This window comes from Equus przewalskii, chromosome 2 (genome assembly GCF_037783145.1).
Source record: "Equus przewalskii isolate Varuska chromosome 2, EquPr2, whole genome shotgun sequence".
Lineage (NCBI taxonomy): Eukaryota > Metazoa > Chordata > Mammalia > Perissodactyla > Equidae > Equus > Equus przewalskii.
In genome coordinates, this window is record NC_091832.1 from 112,880,824 (window position 1) to 112,901,141 (window position 20,318).

At 36.6% G+C, this 20,318-nt stretch overlaps 1 protein-coding gene across 50 annotated transcripts in view; it reads right to left on the minus strand.

Annotated features, from left to right (window-relative positions):
• ANK2 (ankyrin 2) overlaps positions 1–20,318 on the minus strand; it is a 619,163-nt gene that overhangs the window by 40,477 nt on the left and 558,368 nt on the right. For 16 of the 50 annotated variants that reach the window (XM_070609318.1, XM_070609320.1, XM_070609350.1 and 13 more), the window contains 7 exons: positions 19,880–19,983; positions 8,515–8,739; positions 6,898–6,996; positions 5,757–5,911; positions 3,344–3,555; positions 2,832–3,036; positions 287–383 (listed from right to left, as the gene is read on the minus strand). In XM_070609318.1, the coding sequence (XP_070465419.1) occupies positions 287–383; positions 2,832–3,036; positions 3,344–3,555; positions 5,757–5,911; positions 6,898–6,996; positions 8,515–8,739; positions 19,880–19,983 (1,097 nt within the window). Of the gene's footprint in view, positions 1–286; positions 384–2,831; positions 3,037–3,343; positions 3,556–5,756; positions 5,912–6,897; positions 6,997–8,514; positions 8,740–14,993; positions 15,030–19,879; positions 19,984–20,318 lie in introns of all 50 variants that reach the window. The other 34 variants (XM_070609316.1, XM_070609315.1, XM_070609333.1 and 31 more) reach the window with 3 other exon arrangements.

Sequence of the window (20,318 nt, forward strand, 5' to 3'; positions counted from 1 at the left end):
AAGCGCTGGCTGCTAAAACCAGACACGGGGTCACACAGTCAAAGCCGACAATCACTGATTTTCCTTAGATTTTAACCTGACTCGTTGGACTTTATTACTGTATCATCATTATTACATTTGCTGGCAGGTCTAGTTTAAAACATGAAAGTAAATGCAGACCATATTTAAAACCAAATAAAAAAAATTCACTTTTAAAGAATGTAAGAAACAAAAGAAAACAAAACAAAAGACAGTTTAGGGGGAGGGGACAATATCATAGTGGCTTCTCTGTGCTGCATAACCATACCTGGCAGACACATTGGTTGTAAAGGAAACACATTCATTGACAAATGTTAATGGCGTAGTTCCTGTAATATCTTCCCACTGAGCAGGGGTGGTTCCACCTGAAATAATACAATTGTTGAAAAAAATCAGGCAAAACTCCAGACTCTGGATTGTAAAATAAAATCTCTGTGGTTCTGGCTGTGTTCACCAGCATATCCCATCCACCCCTCAAAATGACACACTGGAAACAAAATAACTAAAAACTATGTGCTAAAAAAATGACACATTGAAAATAAACAGCAGACACCACCTTCCAAGGAACTAAATTTAAGGGAGGTTATTTGAATAACTGCTTCAAATTACTAGGTGTTCTATTCTCTGCCTGACATTCTGAAGCTTTTATTGTAACTGCTAGGCTGTTAAGATAATTTTGAACTGTATACAGTTGATTATTTTAAAAGATCCTTTGACCAACCAAGGAGCTGAATACTTTGCTAAATTAATGAAAAGTACAAAAATTCTTTTGTTCCTGAACTTCATATTTTATGCAATTATTCTCTTATTTATTTATTTTTTTTGGTGAGGAAGATTGGGCCTGAGGTAACATCCATTGTCAATCTTCCTCTTTTACCTTAAGAAAGATAGTCTCTGAGCTAACATCTGTGCCAATCCTCCTCCACTTTGTATGTGGGATGCTGTCACAGCATGGCTTGAAGAGCAGTATGTGGGTCTGTGCCCGGAATCTGAGCCCACAAACCCCTGGCTGCCAAAGCGGAGTGTGTAAACTTAAGCACTATGCCACCAGGCCAGCCCCATGAACTTATTTTCAAGAAACAAAGTTTCCTCTCAGTTTACAACTGAAGGTTGGCAAAAAAGAGATGCTTGGAAAATATTAAGAGCTCAATAAGTCCTGCAGGGTGAATGAACAAATGAATGAATGCCAGAGGCTGGCCTCTGCACATAGGAAAATCACCACAAAGGCTGATGCCCACTTTCATTTCCACTGAAAAATTAAGCTGGTGTAGATTTAACAGCACAGGAGGAATATACAATTGAGATGAAGACAAATTTTGACTCTAAAGTTTCTTAAAGAAAGAAACGGGTTATCAAAGAAAGGTCATGGAAACTTATTCTAATAGGCCTTTAAAATAAAAATTCTTAGCAGAACTGTATAATATAACATAGCAAAACACAAAAATCCAAACACATAGGTTAAGCATGTTTTTTTAAACTTAATAAATAAATTTAAGAAATCGTTTGGTGCAAGCCCATCTGAAGACAGACAGCTAGAGTGACTAGATTAGATAGCATCTAGGCCCACCTGGTACCCACTTGACCATCTACAAGGGCAAGATGTGCCACAGACTCTTTTCAATCTTGTTTTGCTTCCATGCTATTATGTTGAGCATCATAGAAAAGTTAATCGTATATACATGGACCAAAAAGTATGGGAAAGACACCCAGGAACACTAGGTAATAACGAAAAATGAGCAACCAGGCAAGAGATCATAGGTGAAGCATGTGATTTCCCCCCACACTCACTTTAATCCATATATTTGAAAATTTTGTCATATTGATAAACCTATGGGGTAAAGTCTCAACAACTTGCTATCATAAGCATGGAAAAAATACTAATAAGAAAAAATACTACTACTAATAATAAAAATACTACTAATAATAATTAATTAATACTAAAATAAGGGTGAACATTCCTGCCAATATGAAGGAGAAACAACAAAAAAAATTCTAACAATACCTAAACAACCAGGGATGGTTATTATTCCTACCCAAAAACAAAATTTTTACTGAATGCCAGTACCATGTAGTTACTGTTCAATAGGGAAATTATCAGTCAAGTTGTGTAGCTTGAGCATAGGTTGCTTATATGGATTTTTCACCTGACACCATTTGTGATGGTATTATTGGGCAGAGACAACCAATGTTCTGGGAATGTCCTTCTGGAGTTTGGTAGTTGTCTGAAAGGTATTACAACTTCCAGTTGAAAAGACCAAAATTCAGTTAAATGTCAAAAATCTTTACTTTGTTTTTCCAAAGTTAGTTCAATAGATCAATGAGAAACACATAACCAATTCTTAGAAAAGTTTGGTTTGAACTACTGGGTATAATTATTCAAGACGCTATTTATTTTTCAAAAGCTACAAGATGATGTCTTCAATGAAAGCTTAAAGTTTGGCCTCTGAGGTATATGGGCTTGGACTGGAATCCCAACTCTGCCAAATATTTAGGGTATAATCTCAGGCAAGTTATACAACTTTTCTCAAACTTGATTTCCTTTTCAGTAAAATGGGGTTAAAGTTTCCTCATAGGACTAATGTGAAGATTAAAATGACAATGCAAATGATGTGTCTAATAGTTTGGCACACAGGCTTTATTTAGAAATATTAGCTCATTTCCCACCACCCTTCACTTCCCGAGTTAATTAGAATGTTTCTCTGAATCAATGCATATAACCCTGTAGGCATCTTATGACAAAGGTAATTTAACATTTGCAACGATCTAAGTTTCTTCTTTCAGAACATTTACTAACACAGTCCTACGTGACTCACCTGTTATGCTGCATAGTAATCTTAATGTTGGGGCATCTCCCCCAAAACCATTCAACATGACATCACTTGAAGCTTTGGGGACAGGAATGGTCATGGTAATTGGCTTGTGAAATTTTCTCCTTCTAGGTTCCAAAGTGACAATAGGGCTGAAGGTAGCTTTGTTGCCTAGGATCTTCTTAACCAGCTCGCTGTGCATAGGTTGAGCCTTTGTGAGGAAAAGAAAAGTATTAAAAATAACAACACATCATTATATTTCATGTCAAATTTCTTACTCAACGCATTGCTTTTTATCTCGTAAATCAGTTTGGGGGCTTCAAGTAAGATAACTGTGAGTTTAGTACTGTTTCTAAGCACTCCTCTAAAACTTTATAATGACAGCTTTTGCTCACCCAGGGATAAGTAGATTCTTTAACCATTTATTTCCCATTTGAAAAGCTGATTTGAAAAGGTGATTTTTTAATCACCAGAATGAAATCCATGTTGGGTGACCTTGAGTCTTAACACGGGCATACCTGCAGGCCTACGCGGATCCGCTTGGTCAGGGCCCCCTCTGGGAAGACGGCCTGCACCTGGGGCACCACCGTGCTGCTCAGCACGCCTCCCTCTGGGCCAATCAGGTTGCTGTCCTGTTTGATGCGAGACACCACTGCAAAGTACTGTGGGAAGTCGCGGGTGACGATGCGGCAGATGCGTTTCTTTTCTAGGTCTTCCGGGCTATCCAGCACTGCGGCAAGAAATGACCCATCTTCATACAGCAAGGGCTTCCTTCTGAAAGCATTCTAGCAAACTCACTGGCATGGCTAAGAGTGAACAGACGTGGCAGCAAAGCACTTTTTTCTTTTTAAATAATAGGAAAATTTTAAAAACAAGGCTATCCTAACAATACCAGAAAAAAAATTTGCAATCTTTCAAGACCCGTTAGTATTTATTTTGCATGTCTTATTTTTTTTTTGTGCAAACTAGGTTTTTCCAGGGCGCCGTGAAAGAAAAACATCTAGTTTGAGATGCAGTATTGCAGAGCTGCCTTGTAAAGGAGGGGGTTTGAGGGCAAACCTGGGATGAAAATGAACCTATTCTATTCTTGGTTCATGTGATAGGGAGGAAACTCTTTATGAACTCCCTTTCTTTGCAATTTCAAAATTAGCTCAAAAACTAGTTACTGTGGTTTTAAAAAGTAATAAAGCCCTTTCAGTTCTCAAGGGAATAGGCAGGAATAAAACCCGTCTTGAAGGGCAAGGTTTGTGTTTGTGTGTTTACTCCAGTAGGACAGTTTTTTGAGATAGTCACTGTGGATATAAAAAACGGTCAGTAATTATGAATCCAGGGTTTCAATATTCCCTGGAAACCATTAACTTATCAAACTTATCGTCCAGCATCAGGAGGACAGGACCATGGGCATTAGTGCAGATATGTAGGGCAATACAAAAATTCAGACTGGTTTAAAATGTAGAAAATTTGAACTAAGTGGATTACTGAATTTATTAAGAGATTATGGAAAGTTTTTCATTTTTAGAAATCATTTACAATTCATTACAGAGTCAGGAATAGCAACTATGTGGTGTTTTTGACTATTGAGTATAACTAGGTACCAAAAGCCAGAAGTCCTGGAATCTGATCGTGCATCACTGATGCTCTGGTAAACACTAGCATACGCTTACACAAGAATGCATTTCCAAACATAATGACTGTGAAAATACACAAATCTGAATCTTTGTTTTAAAACGAGCTTTTTACCTATGTAGAAAGTAACAACAGCAGGCCCCCGTCCAAGGACAAGATGCCAATGCTCATGGCAGTGTCAATGTCAGATAAATATCTCAGAGGAAAACATCCTAAAACTAAACGTGGGCAAAAGAAATGGTTCCAAGAAGCAGAGCAGCTAAATATTGCATGGAACAGGCTTTATCAGTAAGATTCCTGATCTTTGTATCTTGCTTGGAAGATACTGACCTATACATCTAGAGGGCATACTTTCTTCTTCCACCCACCCTGTGGATAGTGGAAGCCTGGTCTCTAATCTTATTCAATTTCAGCAGGATGCAGAAAGAAATATGAAAGCATCAGCTGTTGGTCTACTATCCACGAGCCACACCTGAAGCTACTGCAGCAATCCCAGAAGACAGAGAGACATGACAACAGCTGTGCAGCTGTGTGTCCAGCGCTATACAACATTTGGCATGCTCTTGGCATTTAGGCAAAGACCTTGCCCTATTTGTGTAGTTACTTAAAGTAGAACAGGTCTCCTGGTATTAGGACTGGACCTTGTCTCTGTGCAACCTAACGAGCCCAAGAATGAGCCACTTCCTTCTAGTCAAACAGATATTTCAACCTGTGGTAAAATGGCCCAAGCTGGATTTGGGATTTACAGAGTCTAAAGACATAATGAAAAAATAAGTTCCTTAACTATATGTGTACGTGTGTCTATGAAATTCGACCCTGGCTAACTTCCTGTGTGAATTGTATGTGGACGTTTGAATCCTTAATAATCGAAAGTTAAAAAATTATATTATCCCATGATGCACTAGTTATGGGATATGTAAGTTTTTCAATAGAAAAGCTGAGCACTTTTTACCAGTGTCTTAAATATCTAAATGTTCAAGTGAGGCATTTTTTAAAGTCACAGATTTATTATCCAGTATCAGCTTATTTTGTTACAAAACAATAATATCTATTCTATCTTGTGTCTTAGTTTTGAAAAAGTCTACACTAAAGATGGAGACATAGTATGTCTCGCTACTAAAATGAGATATTTGCTATTTAAAGGATTTTTTTTCCTGCATGCAAGAGAAGTTAAGACTAGGTAAATAAATTGTGCCTTCCATCTCAGCATCACTGGAACATGCCAGATTCCCCTAGGTCATAATGAAGTGCACTGTTTTCATGCCTCCACTTTAGAGTTCTTTGAAAACCCTCAGTATGAAGTACCTTCATCCATGCCATTAAGGATTTCATTCAATTCGTCTTCAGTGTATTCACAGTAATGCTCTTTCCAGCTGTCCCCGTTCTCACTGCGCAGGACCACCAGTTCCCTCTCCTTTCCTCGAAGGGCGGCAAAATGAGGGATCTCCACGATCACAGGCCTGTCATGGTAAGGCAGAAGGTTTAGTGTGGACAGGAGCTAACCAACAGCAAGACAAGCACCTTGACTCTGTCTGTCGCAAAGTGACCTGGAATTCTTCTCTTTCTGGGGACAGAGACAGAGTGGGCTGTCCTCTGGAGCTGTCGGCTAGCAGATGGTTGCACAGTAGCACTCCACCTCAGGGGCACCAATCCTCAGGGTCATGCTGCTACCTTAAGCCAAATGATGTTTCCCTGTGAGTGCATGTGGCATTCTGGAACTTCTCCTTTGATAAATGTAAGTAGAACACATTTAACCAAAAGAAATGTACATGCATATCTGGGATGTGTGCCAATCTCCTGAAACGTTTTCTACAAGGTGCAAAATGACAAAATGGTTTAAGAGGGAAAATGGCTCACGTGTTGCACAGTTTGATGTGTTGTAAATGAGGAGATGTCAGAAAAGTTGAAGACTTGGGAACTAAAGAGTCATGCACTCATGGTTTTTGTTTATATTTTCTTCATTTGGGGTAACAATAGGCATGTGCACACATGTGGCTTGAATCGAGCACCTCAGCAGACAGCCCAATTGTGTGCAATGCCTATTATATTCAGGATCCAGAACATGCGCCACCCCACTATTGTCAGGTTGCATTCACTCTCAGAATGTACAGAGGCTTTTGATTTTTCAGTCCAGGTTGCTTTGATACAGACTCCGAATTTATCATAACAACATCATAACTAGCACATAGTACAACTAGGCAGATCTCATGCTTTAAACGAAAATGAAGGTCACAGCACTTTAAGGGAAAAGATACAAAAACATCACTCAAAAATAAAAGTCACATACCACAAGGGTCAGAAATGGTCTACTAAAGATAGCTTATACAGAATTTAAATCATAGAGAGGGACATGTCATGGGCACAATGACAAAAAGAGAAATCATATTGCAGAAGAAGGAGAAGAATGGGGGCCAGCAGCCATCAATTTGTTTTAAGTCACTCCTACCCAAGGAATTTGGTTCCAGGAGGCCCCAGCTGAAGGATGCGGCTGACCAAACTTTCTCCCTCATTAAGTGGGGGAGGAGCCGTGGGCAGGTGAAGTTTACTGAGCACATCCAAGCAGCAGTAAAAGAAAGAACATAGGTCAGCTTCAGGCGTTGTTTCCCACAGAACCCCAGCGTCTCCAGCTGAGCAACAGGGTGAAGTGTGGTTTCACACTGCGTTTGGTTCTGCCCCTCCATTGGTCACAAAGAGCAAGGAACCGAGACCCAGAGTGTACAATGGAGGTGTGTGGAAGGAGAGCACTTGGGGGCTGGATCTGTCCCCATTTAGGTTCACTGCCAGGGCATGAGCCAAGAAAGAAAAGTAATATGCTCCACAAGAAAGACCAAGCTGTTGGGAATACAATAAAAACTCTGACTCGGTAGAGAGGCCAGATGTTTTCATGGATATTCCTTGACAGATCTGAAGATTACTAAAAAGCCTAAAAGCCTGAGCACGAGGGAGGGAAAAGGGCCTGGTCCAGAGCACAGAAGGACTTGTAGGGGAAGTGCTCCAACCATAACGGCATTTTCTGATGCAACCCAGAACTTCACAGGCTCCTTCTAGATCCCTGGTCTGTCTGATAAGAGGACACGGGAGGGGGTTTCCTTAGTTGGGAAATACAGACACACCCCTTTTCAGGTGTGAACATAATTTGGAGCAACCAGTTAAGAGTTTGCTCCAAATTACATAGCTTTAGAACATTTTCTGAATTCTAAAGCAAGAAATCCTCTCCCCAGTATGACATTGGAAAAGCAAAAGAGTTCATGATTCCTAGGATTTTCTCCCAGTTTTTAAGCACAAAGACTCGATATGACAAGACTTAAATACAATTGATTTGTTTCAAAGTATTTTGAAACTCGTCCCCGTCCAAAACTTCATCCTTTCGTCACTTTTCAGCGGTAGCTATTCATTTCTTGGGATATTGAGATACCACTTAACATAATAGCAGCCATACAAACAACAGAAGAAAGAAGAAATGCTAATTTCTGCTCAAAATTGCTAAAAAGAGCATGGCGGAAGTTAGTCTGGATTTTGTTGTCTTCATGAAAATTACGACTAAATAGACTCCCGGTGTAATTTTAAGACTCAAGGTAGCAATTTTGATAACAGAAAAGACAATCACATAGACTAAATTTTTGGATCTTCTATAAAGGCAACACTGCTTTCCAAAGTGAAGATAGTGACTCTGTTTCATAATGACATGAGGCTTTAAATTTATGTTTAGAATAGAGTAGTATTTTTTCTTTATGACTTTACCACTTAAGTCTCAGATGAAATAAAAAATACCTACCATGAGCTAAAACATGATTATTCACATTGGGAGTCTAGCAGCTATTATCACATCCAAAGAGAAAGAATAATAATTAACCTGAATGTTTAACTCATTAATGCCTTCAAAGAGAGGCATGTAAGTGTAGTCAAGCATTGAGGTGCTACTTCCAAGTTTTACACAATTTCATAGGGGCCAATCTTCTTTCAAAACGTTTTGACGTACCTTTTTCCACTCCATCCTAGTGATTTCATGTAGAGGACACAAGCTCACCGGTGACTAAGTGGGAGGTTTATCAGAAACCCTTACCCAAGGAACTGAGCACCAGAAGGTCCAACTTCGATCAGGCGACTGGCCAGGCCTTCTCCTTCCACCATTGGAGGCATTGTTGCCAGCCTATGGCGTTTGACCAGTCGGCAGGTGACTCGTGTCGGGGCAGTACATTTCCGAGGGGGAATAATGATACGGAGCCCATTGTGTCTGCATCCTCGCATAGCACCACCTCGGGCATCCACCATAAAACTAACCAGGAAACTAAAAATTAAAATAGAAGATTAGATGTGTTGTGAAATATCAGAGGCAGAGAGATAAGCTTTGTCAAGTTAATTTTTTTCCATAATGCTATGTTCCCCAAACACCTCTTTTCTATTTATATGCATAGTAGCAAAAACTTTGTCCTTAAAAGTTATTTTACTTTATAACAATGCCTTTATTTCTGTTTCATTATTGTTTCAATTTTTGTATTATTTTGAACTAGAACTAAAGAAGTCTGCTAATTCTTGTTAACAATAGTGATATTAAACATAAACTGTAAATTAATAATATGCCCAATTGACTTAGAAAGAAAGTGGAATGAAATTAAATTAAGAACATTGAGGAGTCTTCTTTTGTTACAAATGCAAAGGCTCCTGCTTCCTTCTAAGTGTGTCCTGAAAAATCCCCATATTGAAACAACATAAGGATAGAGCAGAGAGGAACGACCAAGCTGCAGTTTATCTAAGTTAACTCGACTTTTCTAAATTCCATCTTGTCTAGCTCATTTTAATACAATTCTATGACTTAGGAAAAAAAAAGATTCCCAGGCCTTCTCCCAAGATCTAACCTGTGTACATGCATCCTGCTCCAACATCTTACCCAGGATGCAGGTTTGTAACTGATTACATTTCAAAGAAGAGGAAAAGCAAAATAATTAAATGTTTTAGATAGAACCAATTTACTGGCTGAAAAGCACTTTTTCACTTCTTAAGTAGGAATCTCCCTGTCGTGCCATGCTAACTGAAACAAAGATGGGGTGGACAGGAAACAAGATTATAAACACCTTCTACTGTGTTTTGAAGTGGGAAACCCTGGGCTCATGTTGATGGAGGATATCTGTGCATCAAGATTTTCCCCAAATTATAGTAAATTGAACTATAACAGTGGGAAATCATAGCTAATAATTTAGAAATGTAAAGGGATCTCTATTATTTTTCCCAAGCTAACTGTTCATGGATCCAAGGTGACTCAGCCTGTTTATTTCAAATGTACCAAGAGGAAAGGTTTGATTTACTTTGAAGTTGTTTCCTTTGGGACAATCTTAACAGATCCTGATGCAGCTTTGTGTCAGTTCCTGTCACTTTGTTAGTCATAACACTCATTAATGTGTTGGAGGCACTCACTTTGTCAAGGAGCAAAAATTAAACCAGGCAATCTGACTGTTGTGCACATATACACAAGGACAGAAACAAACAGTGTGTACGCCCTTACACAAACTACATTACTGTCTTTCCCAGTTTTCATTGTATTTGTAAGATTTTTAGACCAAAACAGAAAGAGGAAAGCACCATATAGGTGTATTATGGATCTACTTATAGCTTCACCAGCGCAGAACTATACCAGATTCACCACACCTAGATACTGCATCCATGACAACATTTAAAACATTTAAAGCAATTTCATCAAAGTAAGTTATGGGATAGAAACACAATACATTTATGTTATTTTTAGACAAGTGAAGAAAAAATATCTTAGCATCCTCTTCACAGCAGAACACAGAGCGCATTATTAAGCATGCGATTAAACAGAAATCCTGTTGCTAGTATCAAAAACGGATGCGAAGGAGCCCAGAGTCCCTGTCTGAAGCACACCATGCAGGACGAGACCACAAGAAGAGGCATCAGAGTCCTTCCCACATGCAGGAGCCAGCCTAGACGGGCCATTCATGCCCCGCCCTATGTAACCAACAGTCCAGTACTGAGGTGTGGATGTTTCTGGTCTTTATCAAAACACAATGAGAAAATGTTGGCTGCTTTCCTACTACTAACTAGTCTTTAAGTATGAATTATTAAAAAAAATTCTTTCCTATTTGTTTTTTAAAATGTAACATTGCTCAAAAGATTGGAAGAACTGGTAAAACTTCTCCATGAATATAAAAGTTTCCATGCCATTGTATTATTTTTGACTAGTATTTTTATAAACACTAGAAAAGAGCTACTTAAGTTTTAACCAGTGCTGTTCCAAACTCATTGCAATATTTCTGACTTTCTCTAATTTTTTTTTTATCTTTTGGTTACTATCACCATTGGTGAGCAGAACAGGGACTCAGACTAGTAAGGAATTATTACAATACATCTGCTTAATATTATCAATCTTCAATACTATTTGTATCTTTTGAAGGCATTTAGGGAGTTTCCATACTCATGCTACGTGCTATTATATTTCCACTATATCCATTCCGGGGACGGCTTATAGCTTATACAATGCCTCCACCTAGAAGAGCATATAGGGCATCCTCTAGAGGTGCATTAATTGAAGTCGCTATGTTCTTGGCTGTAACAATGTTTGAGTAACTATATGTTTAATTACTTTCTCTGAGTTTGTATCATTGACTGTTCCTTTTGAAATTCTCTTTTGTTCTCATTTACTCCATAATTTCCATTTCCATGCTCCCCGTGCAATGTTTGTTACCCTAAAGTGTCAGGTGCCCTGCTAGAAACTGAGAACACAGAAAAGACATAATTGCTGCTGCCAAGATGGTCATAGTCTAAGCCCCAGATGTCACACGATGGTATCGCTTACTCAGAATCACTTACTTTCCTGGTCAATGAAAAATGAATTATAACCAAATACAAGAGTCATATACATGCCATAACGGCAGCGGCCTTGTTCTCCATATTTCTTCCTGTGTTCCCCCAAGGCCCAGCACAATGTGGATGGAGCACATAATAGGTAGTTGATAAATAATTGTTGAATAAGTGAATGAATGGAAGACTGAAAAGGGCAAGTTGTAAGAAGTTGTATATATTTCTGTCTAACAAAGAGAGAAGAAGGCTAAAGTAGAAGGCAATTTCATTTGGTCTCTGCACAACCGATCCAGTTAGAACTCATTCAAATTACTACACTCACATGTTTCAGCTCATAAAACAGCAAAATAGTTGGGAAGGAGTATCCTTAATATGAAATATTCTTCTACAGGCCTTTTCCTGCTCCAAAATGAGAGAACCAATAAATTTATTTCTCTTGATAGAGGACTAGCAAGAAATGAAAGTAAGCAAAAATCATTTGAATAGACCAAAGTAAACCATTTTCTTATGAGTGAAATTACATGAAGACAGACCAAAGATTGGGAAATCAAAATAAAAGAACTTAAAGACTGAAGCTGCAAGTAAATAAATTTAACTCTAAGTGTCTTTGTGTCATTATAGATCTGGAAAGTAATCCCTAAGTACTGCATCAGAACACAAAGCAAACTGGAAAAATTAAGGTGCAAATATGCATAATTCAGAGAAAAGAAAAATTAAATCTCCAAAGAAAATAAGCCTTTGCTTCTTTATCAAATAACCAAAGAAATCAGCACAGACTACAAACAGTGATGCTCTAGCGAGGGGATTTTCTTCAGCAAGAGAGAGAGAAAGAGATTGAGAATAAAGCGAAACAAAAAGATGTCAAGAAAGAAACAAGAGGATTGGAAGACATGGAAGAATTAAATAATAGTCATAATGAATAAAAATGTCTGTAAATTTAGCAAGAAAATACTCTAAACAAATTAGACTCAAATAATGTAATTGTAGAATAAACACCTAATAAAAAAGCCAAATACGTAAAATTGTATGCTAAAAGAAGTCTTGTCTTCAAATAAGAGGGAATAAGAGAAATAATGATTCAAGTTTATATCTAGGTACTGATGAAAATTCTTTTAGATAAAAGTTAACTAATATGCTAATCAGTTAACATGCTAATCAGTTAATCCCAATAGTTCGTAATACAAAATTGGGTACACATTTTCATTAAAAATATCAGACTATCGAAAGCTGTCATTATTTGGATTGGTAGTAGATTAGTGTACAGTTATTCTGCAATGTATCAAACAATTTCAAACAGCAAAAAGCAGATGGTAAGAGACCATGTACTTTTTTGTACCATAGGAAAAAGTGAAAGGTTGGAAGGCATGAGTCATGAGATGAATCAGTTCACATACTAGAGTTGATTAAATAAATATGACTTTCTCACCATTTCAGGGGATTAAAAATGGGACAAGATAATGCCTGCAAACATTTGGAGATGAAAGGAATTGAAGTAAAAACATGTAATTAAATAGGTACAGAGGAGATGGGATATGGATTGAAGCTCAGCTCTGTTGTTCATGAGTTGGAAGACTGAAGCATCATCTGTCAATGAGGGATAATCACGTCACCACTTACGGGTACAGTGAGGATTAAATCACAGGTGGGTAAAGCCTATAGAATTCAATAAATGCTCGTTCTCTTTCCCTGTACCCATATGATTTTTTATACTCTGAATGTCTTAAACATAATAGTACAATATCATGCAATGCCTAAAAAATAAATGGAGAAGCTAACATTTATTCAATACCTACAGTGAACTTGGAACTTTGCTAAAGCAATTTAATATACATGGAGTCTTTATTAGTTTATGAACCTAACTATTTAAATAAGATATAACAATACTACTATCACAGAGCACAAGACAATGCAGTAAGTACCATGCTCCTTCCTGGATCTATCTCTGTCTTGAGTTATTGCTCTAACCTTGGGCAAGTCGCTTAACATCATTAGGTTTCAATTTTCTCCTCCATAAAATGAGAGACTGTGACGAAATAAACTCCAAGATGGTCTGCTGGTGTTAAAATTCTCAGTACCATTTACTTGTTAACTAGGTTAGGAAGCCTACTGAAATGTTCCATTTCAGATGCTCTAGAAGAATGCCTATTTGGAAAATAAACTGCTACCACTCCAAGAAACGTATATTATTTTTGCTATGGTTATGATTTGTTATGGTTAAAACAGTCAACGAGTAGTTTCGCAGAAAATGTATACACACACTGCACTAAACATTGACTTCAGACTGTGCAGACAAAAAATACTACATAACATACTCGGCTTTAATTGCATATCTTACTCTCCAAATGAAACTCAGCAATCATGCAAAGTAGAAATTCTTGTTGAAGTTTTCTAAATTGTGAGATACAATGTTATCACAATTTAAAAAGGATAAAAGCAAAAGCGATCCACCATTATTATGCAGATGACTTGCCTACAGATTCACAGTTTGATTAGCTAAACAGGTACATGCTTCAGAGGAGGGGCAGAAAACAATGGTTCTGGTTTTTTGAGGACTACATCCTCCACCCCAAAAGTTACTCATCCTTAGGTTTACTCTTAATTCATCCAGGACCATGGGGTGGGATGGGAAGGAGATTGCAGCATTCAGAGTTAGTTCTTGGGTGAAAACAGGAAAAAATAAAGTCATCAGGGTGCTTCAGTGATCCACACATACATAGCAAGAGGGCTTTCCATGAAATCTGATTCCTGGGGTACTGTGAGAAAACCACATCATGAACTCTTTTTCCTCTATAATTCCTTTAATTCCTTCCTAACCCTTCAAATTCCATAAACTGAAAAACAGATAGAAAATGGCTTTGAAAAAAGTGGCTCAAGTTTATTAAAATCACCAAATAATTATTTACCACTCACTATGTTCATGTGTAGAAACATAATATTTAGTGTGTGTTTCAGAAAAAATAAAAGGATGGATAGAAAATTTTCAAAATTGGAAATATAAAATTGTCTTATTTGTAGACAATTGGTAGTGTCATGAGAGAGGACTGTGTAATAAAATTACTATCATCAGCAGTCTAATAAGAAGCTTTAAAAATAACTTTATCAAAGTAACATAGAAAAATGGATGTTTTAGAACATTGACCAGAATCATTCGACACCCAGTTGAATGATTCTAGTCAATGTTCCAAAATATTAAACAATTTCCAAAATATGAAAAAGATATCAAAACAATTTCCAAAATATCTAGACAATTTCCAAAATATGAAAAGTTTGCATTAAAAGCAGCAGTAGCAAGGAAATGCACTATTAATAAACTTTCAGCCTTTGGTTCACCTAGAATATAGTTTAAAAAGCCTCTGCTAAGTGACATTTAAAATCATAACCTTTAAAACAACTTTAAAGTAGCTCAACCGATTTGCACAATTGCTGGGAATAAAATTTTTCAGCTCCATGTAGCACTTTTTCTCACAAAAGAAGCTAAGTGGAGACCCATGACCAAGATAGGTGCTCACAGAGTAAGTCTACATTAATTTTGGCACAAAATTTCTCTTCACCATAGAGAAAGGGGAATTCAGCAATGGCCACAATCTGGAGAATATAAAGCGCTCTCTCTCTCTGGCTAGGTATCTTCACACTAAAGCATCCTGAGGCAGGTTTATGCAGAAGGAGATGGTAAAAGGGGAGAGGAATAGGCAACATGTTCAGAGAAGGAATTATGCAGAAGTTCACCTGCTGTTGTCACGATCAAGACATGGAGAGGTGCGGCTGCAACAGAATAGATACTTTAGCACAGAGAAAGAATGGATAAAGTGAAATATAAAGAAGGAAATCAGAGGTGACTTTCAACAGAAATATATTGCTTATATACCAATACAGTATTCATTGAAAAAAAGATGGAAATATAAATGAGATATAGCTCTATGCAAATGCTGAGAGAAGAGCAAGGGAGGAGGGCTCTGTGGTGACTCCCAGTTTAGGGAACTGGGGATGTTATAAAATCAATGGATATGGATTTGTAGCCCAATTCAATACTGGCTTGTGGGGACACTTAAAGTCTAAGTGTCCAAGAAGTTACCAAAGCTCAAGGGGCATTCTAATGAAAGTTACAAAGTCTTTGATTTGATGGACATAGTCTGTCTCCAAAGCTTTTCATTCATGCTTTTAATATGTTCACAATAATGGCAATGCCCTTTTGGGCTACTACAGAAGAAATGCACACAGAAAAGGCACAATTTAAAGAATAGCTTCAATGACAAACAGTAGCGTAAACTATGAGGCAAAGTAGGTAACATTAATTACCTACTAGTAGGTAACAAAACACTATGCGAACAGTCTGAGTGCTTTCTTCAAGATGTTCGCTCTCTGCTTTGGGAATTGCTGTCTTCCTCACTGGTCACACTGACTAATCCCCTTTATAGGCTTGCCTTTCATTCCTCTTCCACCTGAGTCTGCTCTTCCTCAAAACCCTCCATAAGTTTTCATACAGTTCTCTTGTGTTTTCAACACCTGATGATATACGAAAGGACACGTTTAATGGACCAGAAATCCGACCTTACTAAACTTGTTTTGCCACTTATAAAATAACTTTCTTCATCCAAAAAATTTACCTTCATGTACCTTAAAAAGACCTAGGGTGTTTGAAATACATGAAGAACTAAATTAACTGCTATAGGTATTTAGACAAATATTAATGTTGTCAAATGAGAAAATGCTTTGACTTCCTTGCATTTCAAATATCAACTTCCACTATTTGAGCTAATATCTTCGCATGTTTTTTAAAAATAGACTTGATGTTTTAGAGTAGCTTTAGCTTCACAGCAAAACTGCCTTCAACATGTTTTTATGAAAAATATGTCCTCTAAAACATCACTTTCTTATGGACTTCTAGTTACTATAATATCTTGTAGCATAACATCATGAATTTTCATTTAATTTTTGGTATTTGGCTATCATTAAAAAAACATAAAAATAAAGACCTTTGGAATAATAATATTTAAAATGAATCACAAAACTAGCTATTACTGGGAACTGTACCTTACATCTGCTAATTCATTATGCACTTATGAATTGGAGAAGAACCGTAAAATTCAAATTCTTACCCAAGCTATGTTGGTATATTTATAATTGGGATGCTAGAAATAACTGTTGGTTAGACTGTGAATCAATAATGCAACCTCTTAAAGAACAACAACGAAAATACTACTATCAGCCTTTCTTTTGCCAGACATTGGCTGTGTCTACTGGGCAGAACAGGTTTTTTAATCACCAATACCTATTCTCCTGTAGTCATGGACATTAGTCATTGGAAACTTAGAGGAGAGGTGAAAGCAAACACTAATACTACTTCTTGGTAGAAGCTATGTCTTCTATTAATCTAAGGTCCCTTTATAGAATCTAATGAACATTATACACAAAATTGCGACATGTGCATAAAAAAGCTAACTTTACTATCTCTTCTATCAAAAACCACTTTTTTCTTACATTTTGGGCAGATTTTGAAGTGGCTTACGAATTCACCCAGTTAATTAAAGAGAAACTTAGTTCCTTGAAAAATATATAAAAACTACTACTCAGGAACCTACCGTATAACGAATAAAACTACAAGAAATCATTGTTACATGATAGGATATTATGAACGTTATTCATATACATTAATATCACGGTGGCTTTCAAATACACTCAGAACCATTGAGTTTTCAATGGTAATTACCCATCTTATTAGAGTCATCTGTTGCACTGTTTGTTCAATACTATAGTAGAGACATTACTAGATGATAGACTATCTGATAAAGATAACAATAAATCAAACACTGCCATTATGAATTGTACCACATTGGTACTGGTATTTGAGGATTCAGAATACATTTTGCTGAACTGATTTGGAATTTATGAAAGATCTGGAAGATGTATGAGGATTGTATAAATTATAAATAAATTATAAACGTAATGGCTATGATTTATTGAGTACTTATTCTTTCTAAGCAAAATGCTACTTATATAAGCATTTTATCCCGCAAGCTCTCATATGGGATCCATAATATAACATTCGTCCTACAGATAAGTAAACTGAAACTCAGAGATTTTACATAACTTGCCCAGTGTCCTATATTGTGTGTCAGGGCCAGAACTGGAATTCTGATTGGTCAGACTCCAAAGCACGCTCTTAACCATCATGTTATCTTTCTTCTAAAGATTGTCTTTCAACTTCAAATAACAACATATAGATGCATTTCTTAAAGGTAAGGGTAGGTCTTACTTATCTATTTTCCTTAGTGCCTGGCACAAGGATTGGTACTTTGTAGAATTCAACAATATGTGAAAAATGAATACCCAAGTGAATGGAAGAGAGAAAAAATGTTTGAGAGAACTAGGTATACGTTAATTACCCAGGTCTCTCTAATAATCAAAGTTTTATTAGGCAAAGATCTTTCTTTCTAACAGTGTATATCAAATTCATATATTTGGATTATTGACACTTGCGGAAAATACCAACGCCAAGGCCCCAACAACAGAGACTCTGATGTAATTGATGTGAGTTGAGACCTGGGCATCAGTATTTTTTAAAGCTCCCAGGAGATTCTACTATACAGCCAGAGTTGAGAATTATTTAGAGTCAGTGATCATGTTTGAAGTTCACAGAAAAATTGGCTTATTAGAGACCAAGATTTTAAAGATCCTTATCTTAATAAGCAATTAATCTTTAGCCACTGGATGCTCTTGGTTCGTCATGGTTCATCATAAGCAAATAACTATAAGTACTTATATATGTATCTAGTTTTATACAATTGGTATGTATATGGATGTACTTAGTGACTGCATTTTACTGACCTTCAGTAGTTAAAAGACTTTTTTAAGAAATTCCTTCTTTAAAACAAATTATTTTGAAAACTGAAGTATTACCACAACACTTTGACTCTTTTATAAATTCAGCTATTAATAGTTGATCACATTTTGCTTAAAATAATCTTGTCACTTTGTAGGCTGGATACAGACTTCATAGACTTTATTATGGTTTCCAGATTCTGATCTATCATCCTTCAACACTCTAGTCCAAGCCTCTTTTCCTTCTTCTCATCATTGAGAAATTTAGTAGCAGATTGAAATGGTATGTTTTTTGAATAATTGATAGTTGTCAGATTTTATTTATCTCATTTTATACTTAAAAATATCAAAGTAAAGTTGGATGAGGTTTAATTTGGTTTCTATTCCCTTCAATAACTCTTGTATCAAGAATTAACTTTCACTTATATAACAAGGAAAAGAGCATTATGATTATTTTCAATATCTATATAACATTTTATATCCTATGAGACTTTAGTGAAAGATTAGACTAAGAGGTCCAAAGAAATTTTTTTTTTTAAAGATTGGCACCTGAGCTAACAACTGTTGCCAATCTTTTTCTTTTCTTTCTGCTTTTCTGCTTTTTCTCCCCCAATCTCCCCAGTACATAGTTGTATATTTTAATTGTGGGTCCTTCTAGTTGTGGCATGTGGGACGCCACCTCAACGTGGCCTGATGAGTGGTGCCATGTCCGTGCCCAGGATCCGAACCGATGAAACCCCGGGCCACCAAAGTGGAGCACGCAAACTTAAACACTCCGCCACGGGGCCGGCCCTGAGGTCCAAAATTTTTAACTATACTATCTTAGAATGCTTTCCTGAAAGGAGAATATTTTAGAATAATAAAAACAAGAAAGGATCCACTCCTCAAAATAGTTCTGAGGATTATGGATAAAGAGTTTGGGATAATAATTTAAACCAAAGTATCACATTTAGTTAGATAAAATATGGGTAGGGCTTTAAAAGTGATTAAATGAAAAAGTATTTTAAGGTTTACACATAATTATGAAATTACTATATAACTTGAAACTAAAATGTAAGGGAAAAGCCAATTTTCAAGAGTGTTACAATTTGAAACTCTTTAAGGAATTTATATTCCACATAATTAAATTCTTATACCTTAAGAACATCTTTAAGTATGTTTAAAATTATTTACTCAAAGTTCCACTTTTTACTGAGTTAAGACAAACAGGCAGCATGCCCTACGTAGCAGTGGCATATATATTACCTGGATGGCTTTTAAAGATGATTGAGAACCTGACTTGTTGCATTCAAATTTGCCTTTGCAGCATATCCCTACTTCAAATGGCATATGAACTCTTCTCCCTAACTGTGTGACTCAAACTCCTGAAAACATTATTTTAATTGCATTACCATGTGAGGAAAGGCATTTATTAAACTAGTCAGTTAATCTTAGTAAATAGAACTTTCTAGAAAGCAAATGATCCTGCACCTCTTTTTAAGATGTCTTAAAGACAAAATGTGAACAGTAAGGAGGTCATGGATATATTCTGGTTAGTTAGCAAGCTGTTCGACGGAATTCTACTAGGAATTTTAAAACAATCATCAGTTTTTCTATGCTCAATTCAACCCTTTTTGCTGGTTTGTTTTTGGAGATAGAGTCCACGTTGGATAAAGCAATGTTATTTACAAGTTTAAACAAAGGTCACTTCCCCTGTAAGCGAGCCATCAGCTAAAGCTACTGGACAAGGCTGTTATTTTCACTCTCATCTCTTTTTACCTCTTGATCTGGATACATAATATTGATTTACTCACCCTGAATGAATAGGGCTGGAAGAAAGAGCCACGTTGTCTAAGTTCTCAGTGCCCCAGCTGAGACGATAAGAATTCCTTTCTGCCTCCTTGGCTAGCGCTGACACCTAAACACAAAGAACACTGAATTTAATAACAAGACTTTCCTTCCATTGAAGCAAAATATAATGAACTGCAAAAAGTGGTACCACAGGAAGGTGTTATTACCTGGAAAAACTTTCATTTAAAAATATAAGACCAATGCATTAAAAAGGAATCTCTTATAATACATCCCTATTTCAATTATGTTATTGATATAAGATCACGTTTGTGTCATTGCCTTTGAGGAGAGCAGGGGTTCATCTATTTCCCTATATCCAATCAGCCAAAACAGATAAAATCAGTCCTAAAATTAAAATATTTCATAATAAATTTTACATCAATAACAATTGTAAACATTAAG